Below are 23,736 nucleotides of genomic sequence, written 5' to 3' on the forward strand. Positions count from 1 at the left end.
AAGAAGCAAATACAGCTGCACCCCAAAACATAACACAATGCAAACTGCTGTCCTACCCTGGGCACCAGCCCTGTACTTGACTCCAGCATTTCCAATATAAATGCTGGTAGCAGAGATGGCAGTATGCTGGAAGATAGGCTTCTACATGTCCTTTCTATATTTGCTTACAAAACACTCCCCAAATCCTCGCATCAGAGCTTGTGACGGGTTCACAGAGGAAATGTTTCATACAGACAACGGCCGAGAACCTGCAGTATGCTTCCATGCATGTACATCCCAACCAGTATGTGGGGAGGGCTGACTTGAAACAATCTCTCTTTTGTGTGCTAACCTTTCTGATTTGTCAGGAAATAAAATTCGTGCTGCAGTTCAACTGCAGTCACTAGAATGTGTACAGAAACATGGGCCGGATTTTCCTAGTGCTAATAAGCTCAGGTGGAACCTCTCATTTTGAGTGTCGATGCACAGAAACATCTGAATAGCTTTGCATAGCACTGAGCCACATCAACAGAGCCAGTACCCACACAGGCTAACCAGGCACTCCATACCCAGCCTGGCACTCTATAGAGCTATTTAAGTGCTTCTGTAACACACTCCCTGTTTTGGGAGCATGGCACAAAGACATTTGATCTGACTGTGCCTGGAGCTGACTCAGGTACACTGGGCTCATTAGCTTCATCTTCATGTACTGTAAGTCAGGCTAATTTATTTTCAGGTCTGGGCTGGCATTAAAGTCGATTCAGTAGTCAGGGTCACCTGGTGTCATGGTTGAGCAAATTTTAAAAAAGTCTGGATTGGCCCCTACATGAGACCACACCAGTGAGAATGTGTTAAAAAGAGCAGGGCCAATGGCCAGCCCCACTCCCTGCCCATGCTGACCATGAATAATGCAACATGGCTACATGTCACAAAATCTTCAATCATCTTCAAAGACTATTGAACCCATCTGACTAAAACAGAACTTGTAGGCAAGAGCTGTAAAGATCCAGGAACACCTCTGTGGAGTCTGAGACCATCACAACCTTTACCACACTTCTACCCACAGAATTTCTGAAATTACAAAGACCTGTTACGTTTGCCATGCAGAGAGGGGCCCTAGGCACACAGAACTAGTTTTGGATTTTTGCCCAGGTCCCCTTGAAAACAAGAGTTTGTTACTAAAGCATTTTTAAAACCCTGACCTTAAGTATTCTATACAAAGTCATGAATGCAGCATATGGCAAGCCTGAACACTGACGTATGTATTGTACATCAGAGAGGAGGTCAATCTGTTGGTCAAGCTGAACAACAAAATGCCAGTGAGTCACTCCAGTGGCAACTAGCTCACTGCCTTTAGCTATGCTACAACTTGAGGAAAAGTATTATTTACAGTTTTATTATCCATATGTACACACTAATATATATTTATATGCAAATTTGAATGATATATGTCGATAAATGGTTGTGAATTATGTATGTTTTTAAAATGTTTACAACTTGAGCATCCTGAGTGTCCTAGGCATGAGTCAAACTAAACACATGCATATACATGGAAGGTCATCCCTGCTAGGTGCGTGCGTAATTTTAAGCTTGCAATAATGTCATAGAAACATGGAGTTGTTTTGTTCTTTTCCCAAGAAAATATTTCACAGGATCAATTTAAGTTATTCCTAGCTATTTAAGCTATTCCTAGCTAAGATTAGTCAGCAACTGAACTGTACACTCAAAATGAGCAATTAGAAGAAAATTCTTGCCTGTTTTTCTCAGAAACCTGAAAATAAATTGTTTAGAGGACATTTTGCTTTAATTCAGTTTATTTTCCTATCTTTATTTAAATTCCATGATAGCTTCTGTTTATAAATATAGCTTCTCCTAGGTGCCTTTCGTAAAAATCAAAACTGCAAATTGTGAATTTGAGCATGGCCTCTTTGGTGTCACATTATTATTTTTTTGAAATAATGACTGCTGAGACAATGAGTGTGCTCTAAATCCATATCTTCAAATTTCCAGCTCAGGACCATCACAGCTCCTCAGATGAGGAGATGAGTAATGTGAATATATAAGCCTGAGAAATTTCAGAGTGAACAATCTAATTCTCAAAAGAAGCCACTCTTTACAGCTGTATTTAAAGCTCATAGAGGTCCTACTTTAATAAAATCTTAATAATGATAAAATCTTCAAGTCCCCCCAAAAACAAAAACCATGCAAGCCCAAGGAAATGATAAAGAAGCTGCATTCACTATCACTGAAAAGTGTAACTTTGCTTCTAATACTGGACTCTGATACAGTTTTTATTAAGACTTAATATTTGCTCCCATTAAAAACATTTTAGTAGCAAGGATTCTTTCCCCATGATTATTTTTGCTGCCAAAATTTTCTGGCACAAATCTCAGAGGCAGAGGGTAATGCTGTTTTAAAGCTTGCAACAGCTGCTGTGTTGAAAAGCTATTTTTATTTTAATAGAGAACTGCACTCTACATTACACATATTAAACTTAAAAAGTAAATTCTGTTCTAGAGATTCAAACAGCTTCAAGTGCAGAAGTGAGATACCTGGAAAACCTCACAGGTAGGCAAGGAATTCTGCATGATACATATTTCCTACAAACTTTACAAAGGCTGTTTAGAACCTCCACCTTTACAATGTACAGAGCGCAGTCTAAACTTCAGCAAGTACCAAAGGAATGAGAGTGAACTCGGATAAAAGGTGGAATGACTAAACCAAAGACAGCTGTATAATACACAAAAAATAACTTTCCTCTTTTTGTACAGAACTCTGAATAATTCGTGTGAAATTCATAAAAACACTTACAGCCTGAAGGAACCGGAAGGACAGGAGGACACTGTCAGTTGCCCCCCATGAGTGGCTGTCTTCATAATCTCCCTCCTCCAGCAAGTACTGGTGGCCCTTGTAGCGTTCCTCATCATAGGCAACCCATCTACAGTGACCACACAACAAAAGAAATAAAATAAGTAAATGGAAAAATATAAAATAAAATAATAATTAAAATTTAAAAAATCAAATAAGAAATAAGTATCTAAAGGGTGGGTGCAAGGAAGATGGAGCCAGACTCTTCTCAGTAGTTCCCAGTGACAGGACGAGGGGCAAGAGGAACAAGATGAAACACAGAAGCTCCATTTAAACATAAGAAAAAAAACTTTCACTATGAGGGTGACAAGCACTGGAACAGGCTGCCCAGGGAGGTTGTGGTGTCTCCTGCTCTGTAGATGTTTAAAGCCTGCCTGGATGCAGTCTGTAATGTGCTCTACAGGTGATCCTGTGTTAATGGGAGAGTGGGACTGGATGATCTCTAGAGGTCTCTTCCAACTCTGATAATTCTGTGACTCTGTGAAAAGCAGAACAACTGCCCACATGATTTTCCATAACACATAAAAGAGAAAGAGAACAACCTAAGAACCCTAAACGAGTAACACAGACTCAGATAGCAAACAAAGCAATGCTTGTTTGAAATCACAAGCACCCATGAAGTGTTCTTTGTGGATCAGAATCCCACCATGTGATTCTAACAACAGTGTATTTGTGAAATGTTTCTCCATGTATCTCCTCTCAGTCGGACGTATTCCCAATACCAATATTTGGTACTGCAGAGGCTAGCACACATCTAGTGGCCAAAACACTAAGCCATCAACTGACAATGAGATAAAACAAGCAGTAGATACCTTTGGGGAATTAATAAATTGTGAGATTCTATGCTTGCTGGAGCTGGTGACAAAATTTAGGGATTTTAGCAGAACAAAATTTCACTTGCTTACACAGTTGCCTACTCTAACCTACAAACATATATAGAAATAGGCAAGTGAACTGAATAAATACAATATACTGCAGATGGAATATATTTTAGTACTATAGGAACAAAACTTTAAAAAATATTTTAAACAAACAGATATGGCTCAATTATAACAAGTAATTTCCACATCAATTGTGAAAGCTCTAATGGATCTTAGTTTGAAAAAGTCCTTCCCCCTCCTTTCTTTCTTTCTTGTATGCATTTATTTCATTAGAACTTCCTTTTAAGTATTAGAACTTCTATACAAATTCTGTTGGCATTGAAATTTGGCAGGAAGGGGTAGCTTTACTTTTAATACCATTTGGTTTACATTAATGCAGCTGTTTAAGTTACCACAGTATTAAAAATAAAAGCCACCACAACAGAAGGAAACACGATTTTCAGTAATTTGAGGCTTCCCAGATAGCTAATACCTGATTTATTTATGAATAGTTTTGAGTATTCACCATTATGTTTATTTTTAATTTAGTGCTTGTAAGATTCTGACAACAGCCTGAAAGGGTGATTGTTACTGAACCTTTATATTGAAGTATTAACATTGAAATCCTCTAAGAAAAAAATGAAAGTTTCTGAAAACTGTTTTATTGCTAAGCTCTTTGGCAGAAGCAAATACTCTGCATGCTTTCAAACAGTCCTGTGCTGTTGGGTCTTGGGAGAGATTGAAAGAACACATGGGCTTGGTAGCTCCCCAGGATAACTGGCACTGAGCACACCTGGTGAACACCTAAGGGCCGTGACACACAGTGCTTTTGTGCCTGTGTCTATATGACAGAAGGAGAGACCATGGCAAAGGAAGACCACTACAACAATAAAAGTGTATAGATTCCAGTAGCATTACAGTATCGAATTGAAGACTGACACCTCCTACCTAAGGTCACTTGAGCAAGTAGATACTATCAGAAGTACAAAGCAGTATCAATTAAAGGTCTGTGCAAATGCTGTCCTTAAGAAACAAAGTGGCCTAGTTTATTGGCATCCAAATGGTAAACACTGACTTCACACCTCTCATACACTTAGTTTACCTCCCTATATTTCCTTAAGTAAGTATTACAGTGAGGTTGTTTTATCCAAAGCTGATAATTGACAAGAGAAATATATATTTGTTTCTTTTAAAAATAAAAAAACCAGTGAGAAAATCTAATCGTCCCCTTAGTGAGTACTTCTTGGCAATTAGTTATTATTACCTATTTTAAAGTACATAAATACTGAAGTGCAATATACTTACACTCCACCAATGACACGTATTGATCCAACTTTGTGAAACTGCTCTTCACAGCCAAACAGAGCTGGGACAGAACTGATGTTTTCTGAAATCTCTTTGCACCATCCTCCAAAATGGGTTTTCTCATATATTATGATCTAAAAATATAATGTCAAACAATGGCTTAAGTATGTTCTGAATAGCAATCTGAAGTTTAGGTCTGTGTGCTGCTACATTATGTGGAAGACATCTTTTTTTTCCCTGCTCCAACAAGCCACCACTATGAAGAAAATTAAGGATGGTATTCCTCAGTCCTTCAAATTCTTGAGTGCCCTAGAAGCTGAAGATACCCTATTTAGACTTAGATAGGTTTGTAAGGCTATTTGCAGACATATCCACTGATGGATACTTGTTCACACAATTCCATATACACAAATTCACTCTGGAGCTGTATGACTGTGATCTAACCTGTAATCCTGTGCCTGGGCTATGTGTATTAGACTGTGGTAAATCCTACCTGGTTGCAGATAGACACACTGTCACATGGCTTTGACCCCTCAAAAATGCACAGAAGTCTTCCTCTGTACTTTCCTAAAGTTACTTGAGTGACTACACTTAACACACTCTGGGTGCCTGATCTGCCAAACCACACAGATCAGCTATTAACAGAATCAATACCTTCTGCAAGATTTATTAGAAAAACTCCTGAGACTCATATGTATTTGTATAATAAGAAGCTACCTAAAGTGCTAGTACGTTTGTGGAGAACTAGAAAAAGAAAGGAAAAGTATGAATGACACTGGGTAATTTTTCTGTTACTCAAATCACAGAAGGGTCAGAGTGCCACTCACAACTCTTGTATGAGGATCAGGGATAGAAAGGAAGGGGCACTATTCCTGTCCCCTTCCCCTCCCCTCTTTTTTTAAAAAAAATGGTATGTTATGTGAGAAAATCTCTCCTGACCCCTTTCCATTTAAATGACTGATGTGTCAGTCAGAAAAACTCATTTTATCTTGTAAAAGCTTTACAATTCTACAGCAAATTGCATTTCCTGTATATGTAAAAACCCAAACTACTACTACTTTTACATCTCATTAAACACTTGTAAGAACGTGGTTCACAGTATTAGTGAACTTCCTTTCAGCAGCAAACATTGACTACTTAGTCAAACAACACACAGCAACAAAACCAGACCAAATAATTTTTTGTATTTCCAGTGTGCTCATATTTTATTCTCAGTGTCCTCAGTGCTTACCTTGACATTCATCGGCATCTGCACCTTTAGTCCACCCTAAAAAAGATGGGGAAAAAAGGGTATTTACAGAAAAATAAGTTGTGCTTTGACACGTATCTTACGGTACCATCAGAGCATTGTCTTTATAATTACATTCACCATTTTCAGTGTTGGTCAAATCAAAAGGTGCTTTAAATATCCTGATAATTCATAAAAGCTAGGGACCCTATAAACCTTACCTACAAATAAAATCAGTGTGTTGACAAGCCTATAGGGTGCAAGTAATTTTAAAATACTCCTGTGACGTCTATTAGCACTCTAAAGCAAGTATTTATTTTGTATTTTTAAATTAATTTATATTGACCAATTTTTAAAATGTAACTTTAAGAGCTTTGGTGTATATATTTCAAGCTCCTTAAGCACAAATGATGAAACACCAAGAAACTATAGAAAAGACAGAAAACACAGGCTGATACATTAATATCTATGGTGAAGAGCAAATAACACAAATGCACTTTCTCTGGAAATGTTAGTGAATGATGTTCTGTGGGGGAACAAGACATCACGAGTGACTAAAAAGTGATGAGTTTTTATTCCTTCGCAACTCTCTAGACATATTAAGTATACAGTAGAATTATGTATTACACCCTTCTGCATCTCCTTCATATTGAGATCTACATGCTGCCAATCAAAACAAAAATTAGCTGCACCTCCCCAGATTTTTCTTCAATGTGTTGTCACAGGAAAATCACAGGGTATTTTTTGATAATAAACTCAACTGGTCTTTCATCTCCAGCAGTTTCTATCTGTACCATTAAAATGAAATCAACTTCTGAGGACCTTTTCTAGTTAAGGAATTGGTAGCGTTAGTGAACTCTTTCAGTTCTGTCTTATTTCATCTCCCTTGACAACAGCAGCTCTGCAGGAAGATGTCCCACTGAATCAGGTGCTCTCTCTGATTATGTTCTTATTTGGGCAGATGCAGGAGCCCAGCAAGCCCTGGAATGAATGAATGCCGTGCATTTTGAACACTGCAAATGCACCACAGTGTAAGGAGGGTTACATGTAAAAGGATTAACCTTGAAAGTATTAGTACCTAAGTTATAATTATCAAAACCCTTAGGAAGGCAACAGTAGGAAAAGGAAGGCACACAACCTAATAGGGAATTGTGAAGTCCTCACCATTTTTAAGGGACGCAAAGATTTCACATCTGCTGAAGGAATTTCAGATTGTGAATCACATTCTTCCAAAACCTTCATCTCTCCCTTATAATTAAAGTCTGAATAAGCAAGCCATCTATAACAATAAGGATAAATGACTTATTAATCTCATAAAAAACATTGCAATGACCTTATTGAAGTGATTTTTCTTTTTGTACTCGGATAGACAATGTGTTTTAGATACTGATAGCACATCAAAACCATGCTCTATTTAATTACCCCAGCAAGATCAATGTTAAGATCTGATACTTTTTCTCAATCCAAGCTTAACATGAATAATAAAGCAGAGAATTACCAATTTGTTCATTTACATCAAGCAGCCAGTATGTTACATTATGAGTACACAAAACCAATGCTGATATTGAGGATGAGACACTTGCATCAAATTTTACCTAGGATTGTCACCTTAGGAATTAAAGGCTTCTAACAAAATTTCACTCATTTTTTTCCCCATTCATTAAAATACAATCATTTACAACACTCTTTGGGAAAGCAGGCTACCATAATTTAAAAATGGAGGTTAAAAATGCTGAGACTCCTTCTTTAAATCAGAAAGAAAGGTCAATGTAGAAGTTTGACACAGGGTTAGTGGATCAAATGAGGAATGGAGGTCAAGACATTGCTACATGGAAATTACTTCCTTAAAATTACATAAACAGACCATATGCAGTTAAAAGTTAGACTAAGTTCTATCAAAACAAAGACACAACTTTGTTTTTCATTCCTGTACCAACCCAAGCTTCATGCACATGTTGTGACATTGCAGGAGGAAGGCTTGGCTCACATGGAAAAGCAAACTCAAGACACTCCTTAACAGAACAGTTAATGTCATTCTGCAGTGATTTATGAGAAGAGGCACAGAAATCTTATACTTCAGGAACTATGTTGGCCATTTGCCCTGGAAACAGACTATTCTCCTCACTACAGGAAATCCTGGGCTACAGAAGGGCCTGCATCATATTGCATCACCCCACTCCAGAAAGCCAGGATATGGCCATAACTTGATGAATGCTAGGATGATGCAATATTAATTTTCTGGTATTCAGCCATAGTGTTATAACTATAAGCAGGGAGGGTGAGCAGGGACACAGTATTTATTCTCTAATGAACTAAAAGTTGATTATAGCTAAGTTGGTGCTTCTATTTATAAAGCCACTCAAAGATGGAATTCTAGAAGACTTCTGCCAGCAGCCAGAGGAAAAATACCTTCAAGAATTTGGTTCCAGTGCTAGGAGGCCACACAGCACAACACTGAAGAGTAGAGCTGGGAATATGTAATGTATGTCAACTTATTTGTAGCAAAAAAACCCCAAATATTGTTTCCATTTCTGGCGGACATTCATCCCATAATGTTACCCTTCTACCTGCTAGCAAAATGCTATTTAAAAGCTTCAGTACTCACACTCCTGATTTGACACTTATATAAGGGTTTTTCTCAAGATCCAGTTCTTCTAAATTGGCAACTGCACTCTGTATGCAGATAGGAAGTCCCTCTGTGCTGGCTCCAAGACAGAACTCCACCTCTGGAACACCACAGTCCTGTGGAAACAAATCAAAGGGCAAGGTTTATCCACACTTGCACAATCTACCCAATCACTGTGTCAGGAGAAGGACCGGTAACATTTCCTTTTTTTTTTAATTATTTTTTTTAATCCTATCTTCTCACCCTTCTAACTTAGCTTTGGGTTTCATAAAATAGAAGGTTTTAAAATCAATACTGGGATTTTAGAAAAGCTACGGGAAGTAAATTTCCAGCTCCTACTAACTTTCAATGAAAAATCATGCACTTATGCCTGTTGGACTACCTTCAAAAAGGTGTCAAATGCTCTCCAAGTAAAAGCTCTGGTAGTATTTACTGATACACAAACCATGGATATAATATTGCTTTTTTTTTATATTTTATTTTAAGATGGTTCTTTCATGACACACATATAGATACACATGATCCACACATAACTGAAACTATCTGGAAATGCCTAGTACTTCATTCCTGCTTCCCCCAGTGCATGATAATTAGATTCTGTAACGCATCTGACTGTGGTTTTAAGCCCTACAAGTACAATTTTCTGTCATGTTAAATAAATCTACAGCATTTTAGAGAGGAAAGAAAAAGAACAGTACTGGAAAATACTTGTTAAGTGGACACATTAGCAGTTTTTCTGTTACTATGGAACAACAATCTCTCTTACCTTACTGAAGGATTTTCTACTGATAGATACCATGCTAGAGAACAACTTGTTAAATCCATGATCTTCTCTAGAATTTGCAAGCATTTTATTGAACCACATTAATTTCATAGCATTTTTGTAAAACGCACTGCCAGTGTTTTCCCAGCATTCAAACACATCATGAATCAATGAAGATCTTGTAAAATGCCCTGCTTCAGCAATGTGTTACAAAACAGTCTTCTTTCAGTCAAAAGCAGCTCATGTGCTCATGGAGTTTGCTCAGCTGTAGCTGGAAACCTTCAGTTTCCAGTGATAACTTCAGAGCACCCTTTACTTTATCCTCCTTGCCCAGGTGCACATGTGCCTTAGGCCAAAGGGCTCAGATAGCATAGAGAGACCCCAACAGTCCTAAATGTGGCTGGAGGAAGATGTGTGCATCTAGTGTGTATGCACTAGAGAAAAGCATGAGAAACTGTCTTTTTTCCCCCTCCTAAGTTCATCTGAATTAAATGCACATGGATACATCTAACACATAATTCACAGTAAGTCAGGCCACAGGCTAACCAGCCCTCAGAGAAGCACCTGGCTCTTGGATTTGCTGGGGACCCAGGCACGGTCACATCATGACAGAGAGCCCCCAGGGCCCGTGTCTTCTACCAGACTTGAAAGGCAAAACACAAGAGCTTGAAAAGAAACACAGCATCATGGTAAAAGAGCTCTTAAAACTACAGCACCTCATCTTATGACAATGCCTGCTTGTTTTCCCTTTTCACACAGGTTTTGAGTGGAGCTTTCAAACAGAGTAAAATCCTATCTAAAACACACACCTCTTCTTGGTTAGGGAAGTTCTTTCAGTAGTTATTTACCTTTCAGCAATAAACCTGGCAATTATAATAGATGGACTTCAGGATATTATTTCACTTTCCTTATGAGATCTGAAGTAACACAGTATACCGTTTTGGCAGCTCTCCCCCACACACACAATCATGTTTCCTCTGTATTGTACCTTGCAAACAATGCAAATTATTTGTTTTCAGAACAAACACTGCAATACCGGAATTTTTATAATCAGATGAGCAAAATCAGAAAAACTTGGAAAAAAGACTTATAGTACAATGTTACTTTATGTCAAAGTGGTAAGGAACACCATTCCTCAATTCTATGTGTATTGCTAGGTAAGTTTAAAAGAAACTCATGCTTTTCACATGTATATCTATCTTATTAAATCAGAAACAAGAAATATCTGAAGTTCTCTTTTCTTTCTAATATCTGATACGAGGCTGAAATATGTGAATCCAACAATAAAGCTTGATACAGAAGATCATAAGTTGCACCTAGAAGAATTCCACAAATAATGATGCTAGACTCTTACTGGCCTCAGATAAATTGTGAATCAAAGTACCTACAAGACTACACAAGTGGCAAAATAAAGTATCTTTGCCTGCGGGCTCAGACAGAATATGAGACAGAGTATGTTTAATTTTAATTGAGTAAGAGGTGTTGTGTTTGTTTTTTTTCATCTGAAGATTGGAAAAAGCCAGTCTGTATTCTCTTTTCAAGTTTTCTTCCCTGACTTGAGCTCACAAGGCAGGCTCCACCTCAACAGATGAAAAATGCAGCAGTTCTCCAAAGGAAAGCTAAAGCACAAGCACTCATCATAAAATCTCTACTATTTATCATCATCTCTTTCCAGCCATATTTTAGCAGTCAAAAAAAATGTACTCCCCGTGATAGTATTTTTGTGTATACTACATTAATCAACAAGGTCCTTTCCTAAAAAGACACATAGTAAACTGAGGTCTGCATCAAAAGGAATTAGGATGTGCATTTTTAAAGTTTTAAAATGTTTGAGCATGAAAAACTGTATTTTCTAAGCACATTTTTAAAAAATCACAAATATATAATCTAACTGAAATATTGAGTTCAAATTACATATATTCATATATTCAAAGAATGCAGAAAAATGGTAAAATTTAGTATTACTGTACGACGTGAACACTGTATTTGCAGATGTACACTAAAGTACTAGGTCACTAATTTATATAATTTAAGCATGTAAACTTAAGCTTGGCAAATATTTGCCCTAGCATGTTCCAATTTGCCTGAGTATATTTAATAGGCATCATTACTTTCAGAGGTTTCTTTAACATTCCTAATAAAGCCACCATCCTCAGAAACAAAATGAAAACCACACAAATGTGATAGCATTCAGGTTGAGAACTAGATCCTTCAGTTTGAAGCCCTTTCATTTGCAAGGCGTCAAGATTTGCACATAAGATACCCACATGCAAAACTATTACTACAGTGTTTCAGGCCAGATCCAAAAGTGGGAAATTTCCTCACGATACTCCCCTGGCCCTGCCACCCCCAACACAAGCAGTAAAAACTCATGCCTTGTTCATTTTCCTACTGACACATCAGGCAAAAACAGAACACAAAGCACAGCAAACAGATTAGGTCGTTGGGTTCATTTCCAAGGATAATACACAACCAAAAAACGCTTAGGTAGGTCACAGCCTCCAGGCACCCCACTGTCTTTTTCCTTTACTCTGTGGTACTCTCCTCCTATTCAGTCATCCTGGTGTGCCAGGGCTTCCCTTGTGGTCTTTTGGGAGCAGAGATGTTTACAGAAGCATAAGGAATGCTCTTGCTTGGTCGCAGAGAACAGACGCTTCCACAACAGCAACACATCCCTCAGCAGAAAGGTGAAGGCTTCTTCTGAAGACCATTAAGATGGCCCTCAAGATCTCAGCATTAAGTATTACTCTTCAGTGGCATCTCTGACATTTCTCTACTGTCACCAGGAGCTCCACTGTAGAGTCTCAGAGACTTTAATCCCCTAAAGGTGGTCTTGGCTGTCTACCCTTCTTCTGGATCCAGGGTTAAAGATCTAACAGCACGGTCAGGGCTAATAATTTCAGTACTGTTAGGTCACCTCCTTGGAGCTGTAAGCTGTGGTGACTGAAGGGATTGAAATAGCCTGTTTAAATGAGGCAGTCTTTTATGTTGACAACAGGACAAAGAATGACTGAAGTCTGGCATCTTAAGGTAAATGCCAAAACAATGATGAGAGAAGAGTCTATTGAAAACTGGCCTAATTAGTTCTGGTATTCACAAAATTGCTTTTTTATACAGTCTAAACACAGACCTTACTTTTCATACACAGTTTGTCCTTAGTATTTGTCAGCTTCTGCAGCAATTTTTTTTTTCCATCTTACTCTGTTGGTCCTTCAGACTTTTTTACCCATTCATAATTCTTTCTCCCAGTTTTCCTGCTCTGCATGACCATCAAACCAAACTACAGAACTCAACAGGACTGATAGAAAAATAAAATAATATTCAAGAAATTAATTAATTACTGTCCTGTAAATGCCAACTAGCAAATAAAACAATCTCAAGCTTCTGGGTGAATTCCTATGGTATCTGACAGAAGTAGTCTCTGCTTTAATTAGTAACGTCTTTTCAGCTAGCAAACCACACAAACAAAAGAAGCACACCCTTCACATAATATTCTGAACATTCCTATTACAAAGAGCTTTGCTTAAAGAGAGTCCACAAGGAATCCAGTTATTCCTTGCCTAATCATCTTGCAGACAGAGATTACAAACTGCTGTTTCAGATCTCACCGTCTTGCAGAACAGTGGTTTATAAGATTACTTGAGAATGGAAACATCAGCAACACTTCTCAGCTCTTGCTTTTGGAAAGGTAACATGTAGCACACTCACTGCACTTCCTGAAACAAGTAGAAAAAGCCCTCCCCTTCTGGAAGATCAGTATTGGAGCAGACCAGAAAACTAACTTGGTTAAGCATATTATACTGCAGGAGCTGCATTAAACCTGCATGTGCAAAGTTTTGCTTGCCTAAGCTCACGTTGACTTCCCTTAGTGGAACTCAGTCCCCATTACTTCAAATTGGTCTTCATTTTACTACTTGCATGATCTGTTCCTTTGTGATCTTTTTTTCCCCTCCTAAGTTCATCCAAATTAAAGGTACATGGATACATCTAACACATATCCACACTAAGTCAAGCCACAGGCTAACCACAAAGCTAAGAGAACCTTTGCTTTTTGTGGAGGCTTAAAGACAAATCAGAGCATGAAGCTACTAGCAGACTTTCTCAGCAAACTATCATCTGCCAGTAAGAAATAAAAATAATATTAAGTGTACCTCCTGCCATTTCTTTAGTAAAGAGTTTTCTGTTTTTTTCTTGGCAAGCAAGCCATTTTCTTCTCAAACATTTAGCCAATTTTCAAATCTGCTAACTGAAGGCATGTGAGCAGCCATTAAACAAGCACCAAAAAAAAAGGCACTTTTAAGAATCAGAAGACCAGACAGTCAGCCTGGATGTACAAAGAGGCAGAAGAAAAGTCAGTGAGCTACCCAGCCTATGAAAAAGAGAATGACAGTAAAACATGTGATCCTACAGACCACATACAGAGGAGCTAACTGAAAGAAACAGTTTTTTGCCAGTTACAAAAAATGTCTCTGTTTTTCCCCCCCAAAAGACAAACCAAACCAAAAAAACCAAAAACCAAACCAAACCAAACAAAAAAAAGTAAAAAAAAAAAAAGGTAGCATTCTGGTACTCTGGTTAACTACCTTCTCAAAGTAATTCCACAGCAGCTGAAGTACAACCTAGAAAAGAGGGATTCTTTCACAAAGTAAGGTGTAGAGGACAAAGCTCAGCTTGATGAGTTCCACACCCACACTAGCTCCACACAGCCCTATGGACCAACAGCAGAAGTTCTCCCAACCAACCACACCTTCTCAATACTCAAGTTACATGAGAAACAGTGCTGATTACTGAACCATTGTACTGTAACAAAGCTTTGCATCTGTGTTCCATACAAATGAACCATGTACTGGAAGAACAACACTCAAATCTACTTAGCTGTATTACAAAGATTTTTATCAAGCATCAAGAAGCTAACCACAGTGTTTTTCCTATCCAAGGCTTTTCTTTGATACTCAAGCCACACCTAGCTTCCCTCAGCTTCAGACCATAGGTTCCACATGTTGTGGCATTTCTTTAATTAGTTAGCAACCTTCCACATTATTGACCAATAGTCACGTTCTGTATTTGACAAATGCTTTTAATTTGTTTAGCTCAAATAAATGTTAACTTCATTATTCACATCCTCAGCTAGCCTCTTTTGAATTTATTTATTAATATATCCTTCAGTCTTCAAGAGAATGAAAAAGTATTTCTGTTATGACATTATGCCCCTTGACTGATGACAAGATTATTAATTTTAAAATTATCTCTATACCAGCAGAGAAACACTTTTTCTGAAAAACTTTCGCATTGTGATGCAAATGATAACTCGTGCACAGTAAATGGCCACTGCCCTGCGAATAGCTCAAATGCTATGCTAAACAACAAGACCACTAAGACTTAAATCACAAGACCTGGTAAATATATTCCTCATTCACTGAACAACAATGGATGCCTTGTATTTAGTTTTAGGCATTTGATTCCTATCTTTTCAACAAAATGCCTTTTTTCAACTTCTGGCTGTATGCTGAGCCAGATGCTGTAGGTGTACCACTTGTCCACATGGAAATACTACAAATGGCACAAAGCTGTAGAGAGAACAACTGTAATTCATAGCAAGTCTAAATAAAATCAGAAACTCAGCATACAAACATCGTCCATTAGTAAAACCAACAGAAATTAATTATGTATGTGAGTATATTATTAACAAAGTCTGTACCTTTGTCACATGTTTGATTGAACCAACTGTGAGGTTTCTTCGATGATGTTTCATGCCTGGAAGATCCCAAAGGTGATCCAGCACAGTCTCTCCTTCTTCTAGTACATATTTCTGACCCTGGAACTTCGGTTTCTCATAAAAAATCCAACTGTAATAATGATATCATGAAGAGAGTTGTTGCTGATAAGTTTAAGACTATCTCTATGTAGTACATTTGATGGAAAGCTCAGTAATGAGCTCTTCTTATCAAGCCAATTATCAGCCCCTTCTTATGCTGTTCCTCAGTAGTTACATTTACTTCAGATAAATACAGTGCTTTTACTTCAGTGTAAAATACACAGTTCTCCTCCAGGATGTAGCCTAATATAACTTAAAATATAAACTATGTAGAAGTACAGCTAAAACACAATGCAAATAAAAAGCCTCATTTTACTGGAGCAAATATATTAATTGACACATCAAAACAGGTCATTTCGGTCAGAAACTATGCAAGGCATAAAGCATACACATACTAAAAATGGCATTCAGTACTACTTCAGATATGAAAGAAATGTATGCAAAACCAAACCAGGCTGCCTCAAAACTGTGTAACTGCATTGACACGATGGCTGACAGTCAGAAACATTCACTGTAAGCACCACTACCTAAATTCTAATGCAACAACTGACATGGTCCCAGCCCCAGCTTCCCAAAGCAAACTAAGACACAAAATCTGCTTTAAAGGTATTTGTATATCCTTCTGCATCCACATTCCTCCAAATGCTACATTATAAGCAGCAGCTGAGATGGCTAATTTTATGGTCCCTTTGCAATAGCTACTGTATAATGAAGTGGAGCTGTAAAAGAAACATTTTCTTCAGCATACACGTGCTTCTAGTGATGATTATTACTGTACTGCCTCAGCACTTCAGGCAAGAAGTCTAAACTTACTTGTGTTTCTACTAGGAAATTTTAGTTTGAATATAGTTCCCAGGAGAAAAAAAAATTATATACTGCAGTATTTGAAGCCTTAATTCATGGGTTTTTTCATTGGAATTAGTGCAGTTATAAAGAAATAAAATACACTCTTGTAGATCAAACATGTCATAAATAAAAGAAATGAAAATGCAAAAGAAAGAGATATACAGTATTTTGGAGACACTCCATTTAATATGACCTGGATTTCTTACCATCCTCTAATTATCCTAAGTAATGCTCCAATGGGAAAGATCCAGGACGTGGTATCTAGCATATCAGAATTAACTTCTTGTTTACTTTTGTCACCATAAATATCATAAATGATAATCTGAAACAACATACAATGCATATGAATGAAGGCCCATTCCAACATACAGTGTAGACAGTTACTTTTTGCTTGGAATAAAACCTATTTCACTTTGTGCCTGCTGAACTGATATGCTACACATTTTCTTCTTTTATGAAACACTACTGAACTAAACCAGCAGTTGCTGACAGAATTACAGAAATACTAATGGCAGGATTTTTAATAACATTATCTCATTATTAGCATAGGCAAGTGTTGCTTTCAGTTTAAAAACTTTACTGTAACAAATTATTCCATGTATCACACTGACCCATGGTGATGCAAATTATGCTTACCTTTCCTGGTCTTGGATTGCATTTGAGACTTGCCCTGTCAATGAGGTTCTGAAATTCAAAGGATATAGAAAACAACTATTAACATCTGCAAAAGCAGCATGAAGCATAGACAGATAATGCTGGGTCCATTATCCCTATAAATGCATGCCACTGTCACTAGGAGGAACAACCAAGATTTGTTTCACTGTCATTCAGAGTTGGTGCAGATAAGTTTGTAACAGAATGAATGAGCAGAAACCAGCAAGTACTGGAAAGGAACAACTATTACGGAACCTACAACTTAGGGAAATGCATTACCCTTTTGCAGCAAATCATAAACAGCACGTACTTAACAGTGGCAAGACCCTCTAGCAAAGACTGAAATACTCTCAATATAATGGAAAGACTTTCTCCTTCAGTCACATATTTGGTCTATTCAGCCCTTTCAGTTTTAAAAGAAACAGAACTGTTTCCATGCCTTCATCTGCCATTGCTTTAAAAAAACTAAATGCTAATCTATGGAAACAATTTTATTACTTGCTAACTGAGTTGCAGCTTGCACAAGACTCGGTAATGAATAAACATAGCTCAGTAAGCAGATATTTCTTGGACAACACACCTCTGCTAATCCCAGAAGTGGAAAAAATTGAAGAACAATTTTCACACAAAAGGCGATTCTATAATCTTCATCTAAGATGTCCTTAGCTTGGACAAGTCTGTGTTTTGCTGTTATACAGACTTGCTATTATGTATATTTTCCTATCTGATTTTCTGTTCACATATCCTGTTTTACAATTATGTCAGTTTCATCTGTGTGCTGAAACAAGAACATTATGTTTTCCGAATTATTTTATCAGAAAGCTTTTTTAAAAAAAAAAAATTATCATCTTAAACAGCCTAATTACTTTTGTTTATGATAAAAGAATTAACCTTAAAAATAAGAGGAAGGAGAATAGGGAGCCAGCAATTTTCAGTCTGGGCTAATCACTTTGATTATTATATATGACACAACATCTTACCGCTGACAATTCTCCCAGTTTTGGCATGGTGTTGTCTTGAGACCAATGAATCTTTGGCTGCAACATTTCCTGCAGAATACTTCCAAATCTGTTCCCTTTCTCAGCGGAGGAGTTGCTGGCAGATTTCCAATACTGGTAGTACACACTTGTGGAGGGATGCTTTGGAGCAGCATCAGCCTCCTGTGAAATTGGCTCACATGGTGTCTGACTGGAAGAAGCTGCATCTGGAAACAGTTTTGGTTGTTCCTTAGAGTCAAGCTGTTCTTTTGAAAGAAAAAGTGTTTGTTCAGGAAAAAAAGACTTATTTTGGTCATTAGACTGAAGGGTTGTTTTTAAATTCCCTCTGCACTGACTGGAAAGGCAGTCATCTTCTCTCTCAACATCAAACATATTTTCTTCATATGTTGAGTCTTCCTCCTTGTCTACCACTCTGTCCTCCTCCTCTTTTTCCTCCTCCTCCTCCTCCTCTTCTTCCTCTCCTCTGAACTGACTAGTAAACTGCAAGCGCTCAGAAACTGACTGAAGAAGGGAAAGCACAGAAGCATTATCACTGTTATCTTTAGATATTCCACTAGGATGGCCCTCTGGTGACACATCTGTGGAAAGTATGTCTTCCTGGGAGCTGTCATCTTCGTATATCGGAGACAAAGAGAAAGGATACACTCTATAGCGCTTGGCCTCCACACTCAGAAAGGACTCTGAGCTACAGCTAGCTGTTGCTTCATTCAACTTGTTGTCCTTCCCATAAAGACAGGTTGGCTCATGCCTGTTCTTTGCTCTTTCACACATTAGATGATCTCGATTATCTGAAGGCAAGTCAGAAGGAGAAAGCAAACCAGTTTGCGTATCCTTGGTAGAGACAGATTTGTTCTCAGATTGAAGGGCACCTTCGTAAACGATAGTAAAAGAACTGTTTTCCCACTGTTCAATTAATGGAGAAAAGGCCAGAAGATTTGCTGATTCCTTCATGTCATTGCTGCAGTCCGAACTATTTTCTTCAAGCTGATCCTTTCTCCTCAGGTCTTGATCCTTCATTTCTATCTGCTTCAGGTTCTCATCATTTTCAGCAAAGATTGTGTTGGAATAGTTTTCCCCTTCGCTGTCTTCTCCAGTAACAGACAATTCAGGTACAATGAACTGTGCATTTAATCCAAGATTAACCTCTGGGGTCTCACTTGCCCCTTCTGCTAGATCCTCTTTACTCTCCACTGTATTTGAATCTTCTAAGGCTGCTTTTACTTGTGCAGGTACTTCTTCTGCAGCCTCTCTTCTGCAGTGCTCATATGGACTGTCCTCCGCACAGCTTTCCAAAGACCCCTGAGGACTGCTGTTGTCTTTGGATTCATTCTGCATGATGGTACAGTCCTCATTAGGCATGAAAGATGGCAAATTAACATCTACAGCTGGCAGTGATGTGCCCTCTGTTTTATTCATATTATTGCATGAATCCTTTAACTGCAATAAGAGAAGAATCTCATCAGTCACAGCAGCATCTCTACCTACTAAATGTAAAGAGCCATCAGATTTTCTACCACTTGCTGATGCTCCAGCTTTGTCACACATCTCTGCTGCAGCCAGATGTTCACACACCTTTCTACCGTGTCTCTCTTTTGCTGGTATCGTAAGATCTGATTCTGGACTTGCTGAACTACCAGTGGGTAGAAATCCATTTGTTTGACATGTAAATGCATTATTTTGTATCTTTTCACCTCCTTGGAGCCAATCTATGCCATTTTCCAACCTATCTGGAAGTAATGGAGAACCTGAGTGATCTGCCTTTTCACAGTTGTCTGCTACGCTCTGAGGTTCTACCTTCTCTGTTGGTTTTTGTACTTTAGTAGGTAACTTCATATCCCGCTTTAACAACTTTGGGGTTTCCACCTTAGGTTCAGGCTCAACTTCTTCAAAAGACCTTTTACTCTCACTGTCTTGCCACAGACTGGATGCCAGTTTTTGTTTGGCTGAGTTAATGACTTCATCAATTATTTCTTTTGCTTTTAGTGCTATTGCACTATGTAGGTCAAATTTATCAGGGATGCAAGACAGTACCTTTTCATCTTTATTATTTGTATCTACTGTTTCATTTTCTGCAAATGAAGATAAGCTTCTGCCATTGCTCTCCTTAAAAGGTTTTAATGACTGAACAGCTGACTGGATTTTTTCTGCTTCCAACTGTGCAGTTCCAACTTTCTGATTGGTTTGAATATCCATATTTACTAAACTATCCTTGCTCCCACAAAGCTGGCAAACACCAATGCCTTGTTTTGCTATTATTTCTTCTACAGCCAAGTGTAAAACCGATTCCACTATTTCTTCAGCTTTTTTAAACAAAACAGCAGCATCTTGGAATTTAGCATGTTTTTGTGCCTTCACATCAGGATCTTCCCATACTTCCTCAGAACAGAGCTTATTTGATTTTGCAGGTGCAGCAGCTGTTTGATCATCCATCACAGAAGAGGCTTCTAAGATAGCAGGAGCATGGTTATCAACATTCACCTGTCCCACAGCACTGCTGCACACATTTTCAGTACAGATTGTCTCAGATGCTACTTCCAGAGACTTCAAAGGACAGACAGGTAACAGCGTTGCCTCTGCCAAGGCACTGCTGTCAGCCTGTTGCGTGGAGGAGGACTCCTCTTCCCCATCACCAGCTCCATAACTGGAGGAATGGCTTCTCCCCTGAGCAATGTCCAATGGTTCCAAGGAAGAAACAGAAAGGCTGGAGGCTTCTCTGCATCCTGGAGTAGGTGAGGAGTGCCTGGGGATACCAACACCCTCAACATCTTGTCCAGCAGCAGAGCAATCAAGCATAGCAGGACTAAGCTCAGGTTCCAGAGAACTATCAGGGCATGAAGCTCTCAGATCTCCTGAGCAAAGTGACACCTCAGTCACTCTCTCCTCAGGGACTACTCTCCTACATTCAGCAGCTGGAAAAATAACACTGTCTTGTACAGAAGCAGCAGACCATCTAGCAATCTGGCCATTTTCAGAATTAGTAGCAGGAGAAGGCATTTTTCCTTGGTTCTCACATGAAGATTCAAGTACTGAGCATGAGATCCTAGGCTTACTACCATTTGCCTTCTTGGAAGAAAAATTGCTATGCCTATCTTCAGAAATAGGTGTAGATTCAGAAATGATGTCTTCATCAAGGTCTTTTTCACAGATGAAAGCAGAATGGTTGGTCAAAGGTCTTTCTCCGTCCCTCAAGGCAGCATTAGAAACCTCCAGAATGTTTTCTTGTGACTTAGAAACATCAGAGCAAAGTTCAGAGATGCAATCCTTACACTCAGATTTAACAAAAGCAACTTTGGTCATACTACCCCTATCAATTTTAGAAGCAGCAAGAGTATGATCATGTGTCCCGTCACTTCTGATTAAAAGGCAAGATGCAGGCTTTGCTGTGTTATCTTCTGTGAGTTCAACTAATGCCTTGTCAGGAACGTCTTGGACAGTTTCAAAGGAAACAGGACCACAGTTGTAGACAGGAACTGAGCTTTCCACGAGGCTCATCTCTACAGGATCAGAAGATTTGCTCTTTTCACCATCAAGACCAGGACAAAAGGCAGTCTTTCTCCCATCTTGTACAGCAGTGTCTCTTTCCCCCATAGTTTCATTTGCAGTCTTGAAATGCGGATAAAGAGAAGATGAGCAAGGGTCTCCAGTTTCACAAGAAGACTCATAAGTAACAGAGAGAGGTGCTGTCAGTTCATCAAAGTTAGATTTTACACCCTCATACCCATTTATGCATGGCGACACCTTGGCAAGGCTCTCCACTGCAACCTCAGATGCAGTCTTCATTGTTTTCACACCCTCCGTTTCTAGACAAATTAAATCAGCCCGCAGTGTGGAAGTATCCCTAGAATTCTCCACAAGGACAAACTGGTGATCATTTTGCACATGCTTAGGTTTTGCTAACTCACTCAGTTCTTCATTACAAGTCCCCATGACAGTATCTTCTTCATTTTTAAAAGATGACACTGAAGCAGCTAGATTACCTGCAACTATACATGTTCCCCCCCTGGATTCCATACTAGGTGAAGAGGGTATTTGTTCATTAGAAGGTAAAAGAGCAGTAGCAACAAAGTTGTGTGGATTTTCCTCTCCTTCTACAGCTGCCACAATTTTCTGTGTGTCACTTTCTCTCGGATCACTATCTTTATTTGCACCACCTGTGTGCCAATCTACTTGCTTCTGAAATGCAGTAGTACTGGAATGAACGAGCTGGGCATCCAATGTTAGCTCCAAGTGACTATCTGCTTGATGATTACAGCAATATTCTGCCTTATTCACCTGTAGTTCATCATTAGCTGGTTTGGGTGAATGTAAACAATCATCCTGTATTTTCTGTGTGGACTCCTTACTAGCTGCTATACTACAGTGATTACCTTTATCAAAGTTAGAACTGGCATTTTGGTCTGCCTGAAACAGAGCTACTGCACCTCCTAGCAATCCATCTTTTTTTCCAACCAGATCACTTGTAGAACTCATTTTAAGGGAACTATTAATTTGGGGAGTGGAATTGACTAGGATCTCACTGTTTCTACTACTAGAGGACAATAGTGAATCTAGGGAATATGTCCTTTTAACTTCTGTTGCAGCTAAAGAAGGTGCGTGTTTGAAGTCAATTTCATGAGATGATTCAGTAGATGAAGTCGTGGCCTTTGAAGTTATTTGATGTTTACTTCCACCCCAGTAACACTGAGCTTTACCAGACTTTTTTGTTCCCATTTTAAATGCAGAAGAATTTACTATAACACCGTCCTCACGATCTTCATACTCATTTTCTCCATTTTCTTTTATTACGTGTCCTGATTTTTGAAAGGCAGTCGTTTGGATCTCTCCATTTTCTTTTACCCTTGAAGCAATTTTGTTCTCAGTACTTTCTCTTCCTTTTCCAGCCATTTCTGATTGACTCCTCAGTAGCTGCCTAATCCTTGCAGAACCTCTGTATGTTGCATAAGTAACCGCAGGTGCTTCTGGCTTCCGTTGTATCTGCCTGTAACAAGGATCATTGTTAGCAGCATAAAACAGAATATCTGAATGGCTACTGTGATAATAAAGGTCAACACAAACTGCAGAGGATGTACAATACTATTTTGCTCCACATGTTAGCATTAGTAGACTACATGCAAGATGGTCTTCCTGCTTTTTCTGCTATTCCTAAATAATGGATTTGTGTGACAAACAAAACACACACTACCTTTTACTGAAAAGGCCAAATTAATCTACAGGCAGAAAATAGTTGTTCCTATTAACAACTTACATCTTTCACTTTCTAATAGGCAATGGAATTACTATTTACAAATGCCACTGCAAGTTAAAAGTGCAGTGTAGTGACAGGAATAAACATACTTTTGTGAAGATGTTATACCTTAATATAGCAGGTCAATACTTTAAAACTGGAAAAAAAAATACTGTATGAATACTGATTAAAGTAGTGAATAGAAATTTAATTTTTAACCCAAATTCTCAACACATTGTTAAGGAACAGGCCTAGGAGAAACAAATCAAGCATTGATCAAGCATTGGAATGGGCTGCCCCGGGAAGTAGTGGATTCTCCGTCCCTGGAGATATTTAAAAAGAGACTGGATGTGGCACTCAGTGCCATGGTCTGGTAACTGCAGTGGTAGTGGATCAAGGGTTGGACTTGATGATCTCAGAGATGATCTTCCAACCCAGCCAATTCTATGATTCTATGAAAACACGTGAAGAAAGGAAAGTACAACAGGAGTGGTTTTCTGAGCCACAGGGCAGTAAGGAAGGAAAGCAAATGGAGATCAGGTAAGAATGAAGACTGCTTGAATGCTGGAA

The 23,736-nt window shown here is 38.5% G+C and overlaps 1 protein-coding gene across 1 annotated transcript in view; it reads right to left on the reverse strand.

The window, feature by feature from the left end:
• The window catches only part of CRYBG3 (crystallin beta-gamma domain containing 3), a 96,045-nt gene that overhangs the window by 31,949 nt on the left and 40,360 nt on the right, over window positions 1-23,736 (reverse strand). Inside the window, exons 5-13 of the mRNA XM_071735696.1 lie at window positions 17,925-22,920; window positions 16,927-16,974; window positions 16,497-16,612; window positions 15,328-15,475; window positions 8,846-8,982; window positions 7,405-7,519; window positions 6,244-6,279; window positions 5,013-5,146; window positions 2,791-2,917 (exon numbers count right to left, since the gene is read on the reverse strand). Of these exons, the coding sequence (XP_071591797.1) occupies window positions 2,791-2,917; window positions 5,013-5,146; window positions 6,244-6,279; window positions 7,405-7,519; window positions 8,846-8,982; window positions 15,328-15,475; window positions 16,497-16,612; window positions 16,927-16,974; window positions 17,925-22,920 (5,857 nt within the window). The remainder of the gene's footprint in view (window positions 1-2,790; window positions 2,918-5,012; window positions 5,147-6,243; window positions 6,280-7,404; window positions 7,520-8,845; window positions 8,983-15,327; window positions 15,476-16,496; window positions 16,613-16,926; window positions 16,975-17,924; window positions 22,921-23,736) is intronic.

Source organism: Heliangelus exortis, chromosome 1, assembly GCF_036169615.1.
Source record: "Heliangelus exortis chromosome 1, bHelExo1.hap1, whole genome shotgun sequence".
Lineage (NCBI taxonomy): Eukaryota > Metazoa > Chordata > Aves > Apodiformes > Trochilidae > Heliangelus > Heliangelus exortis.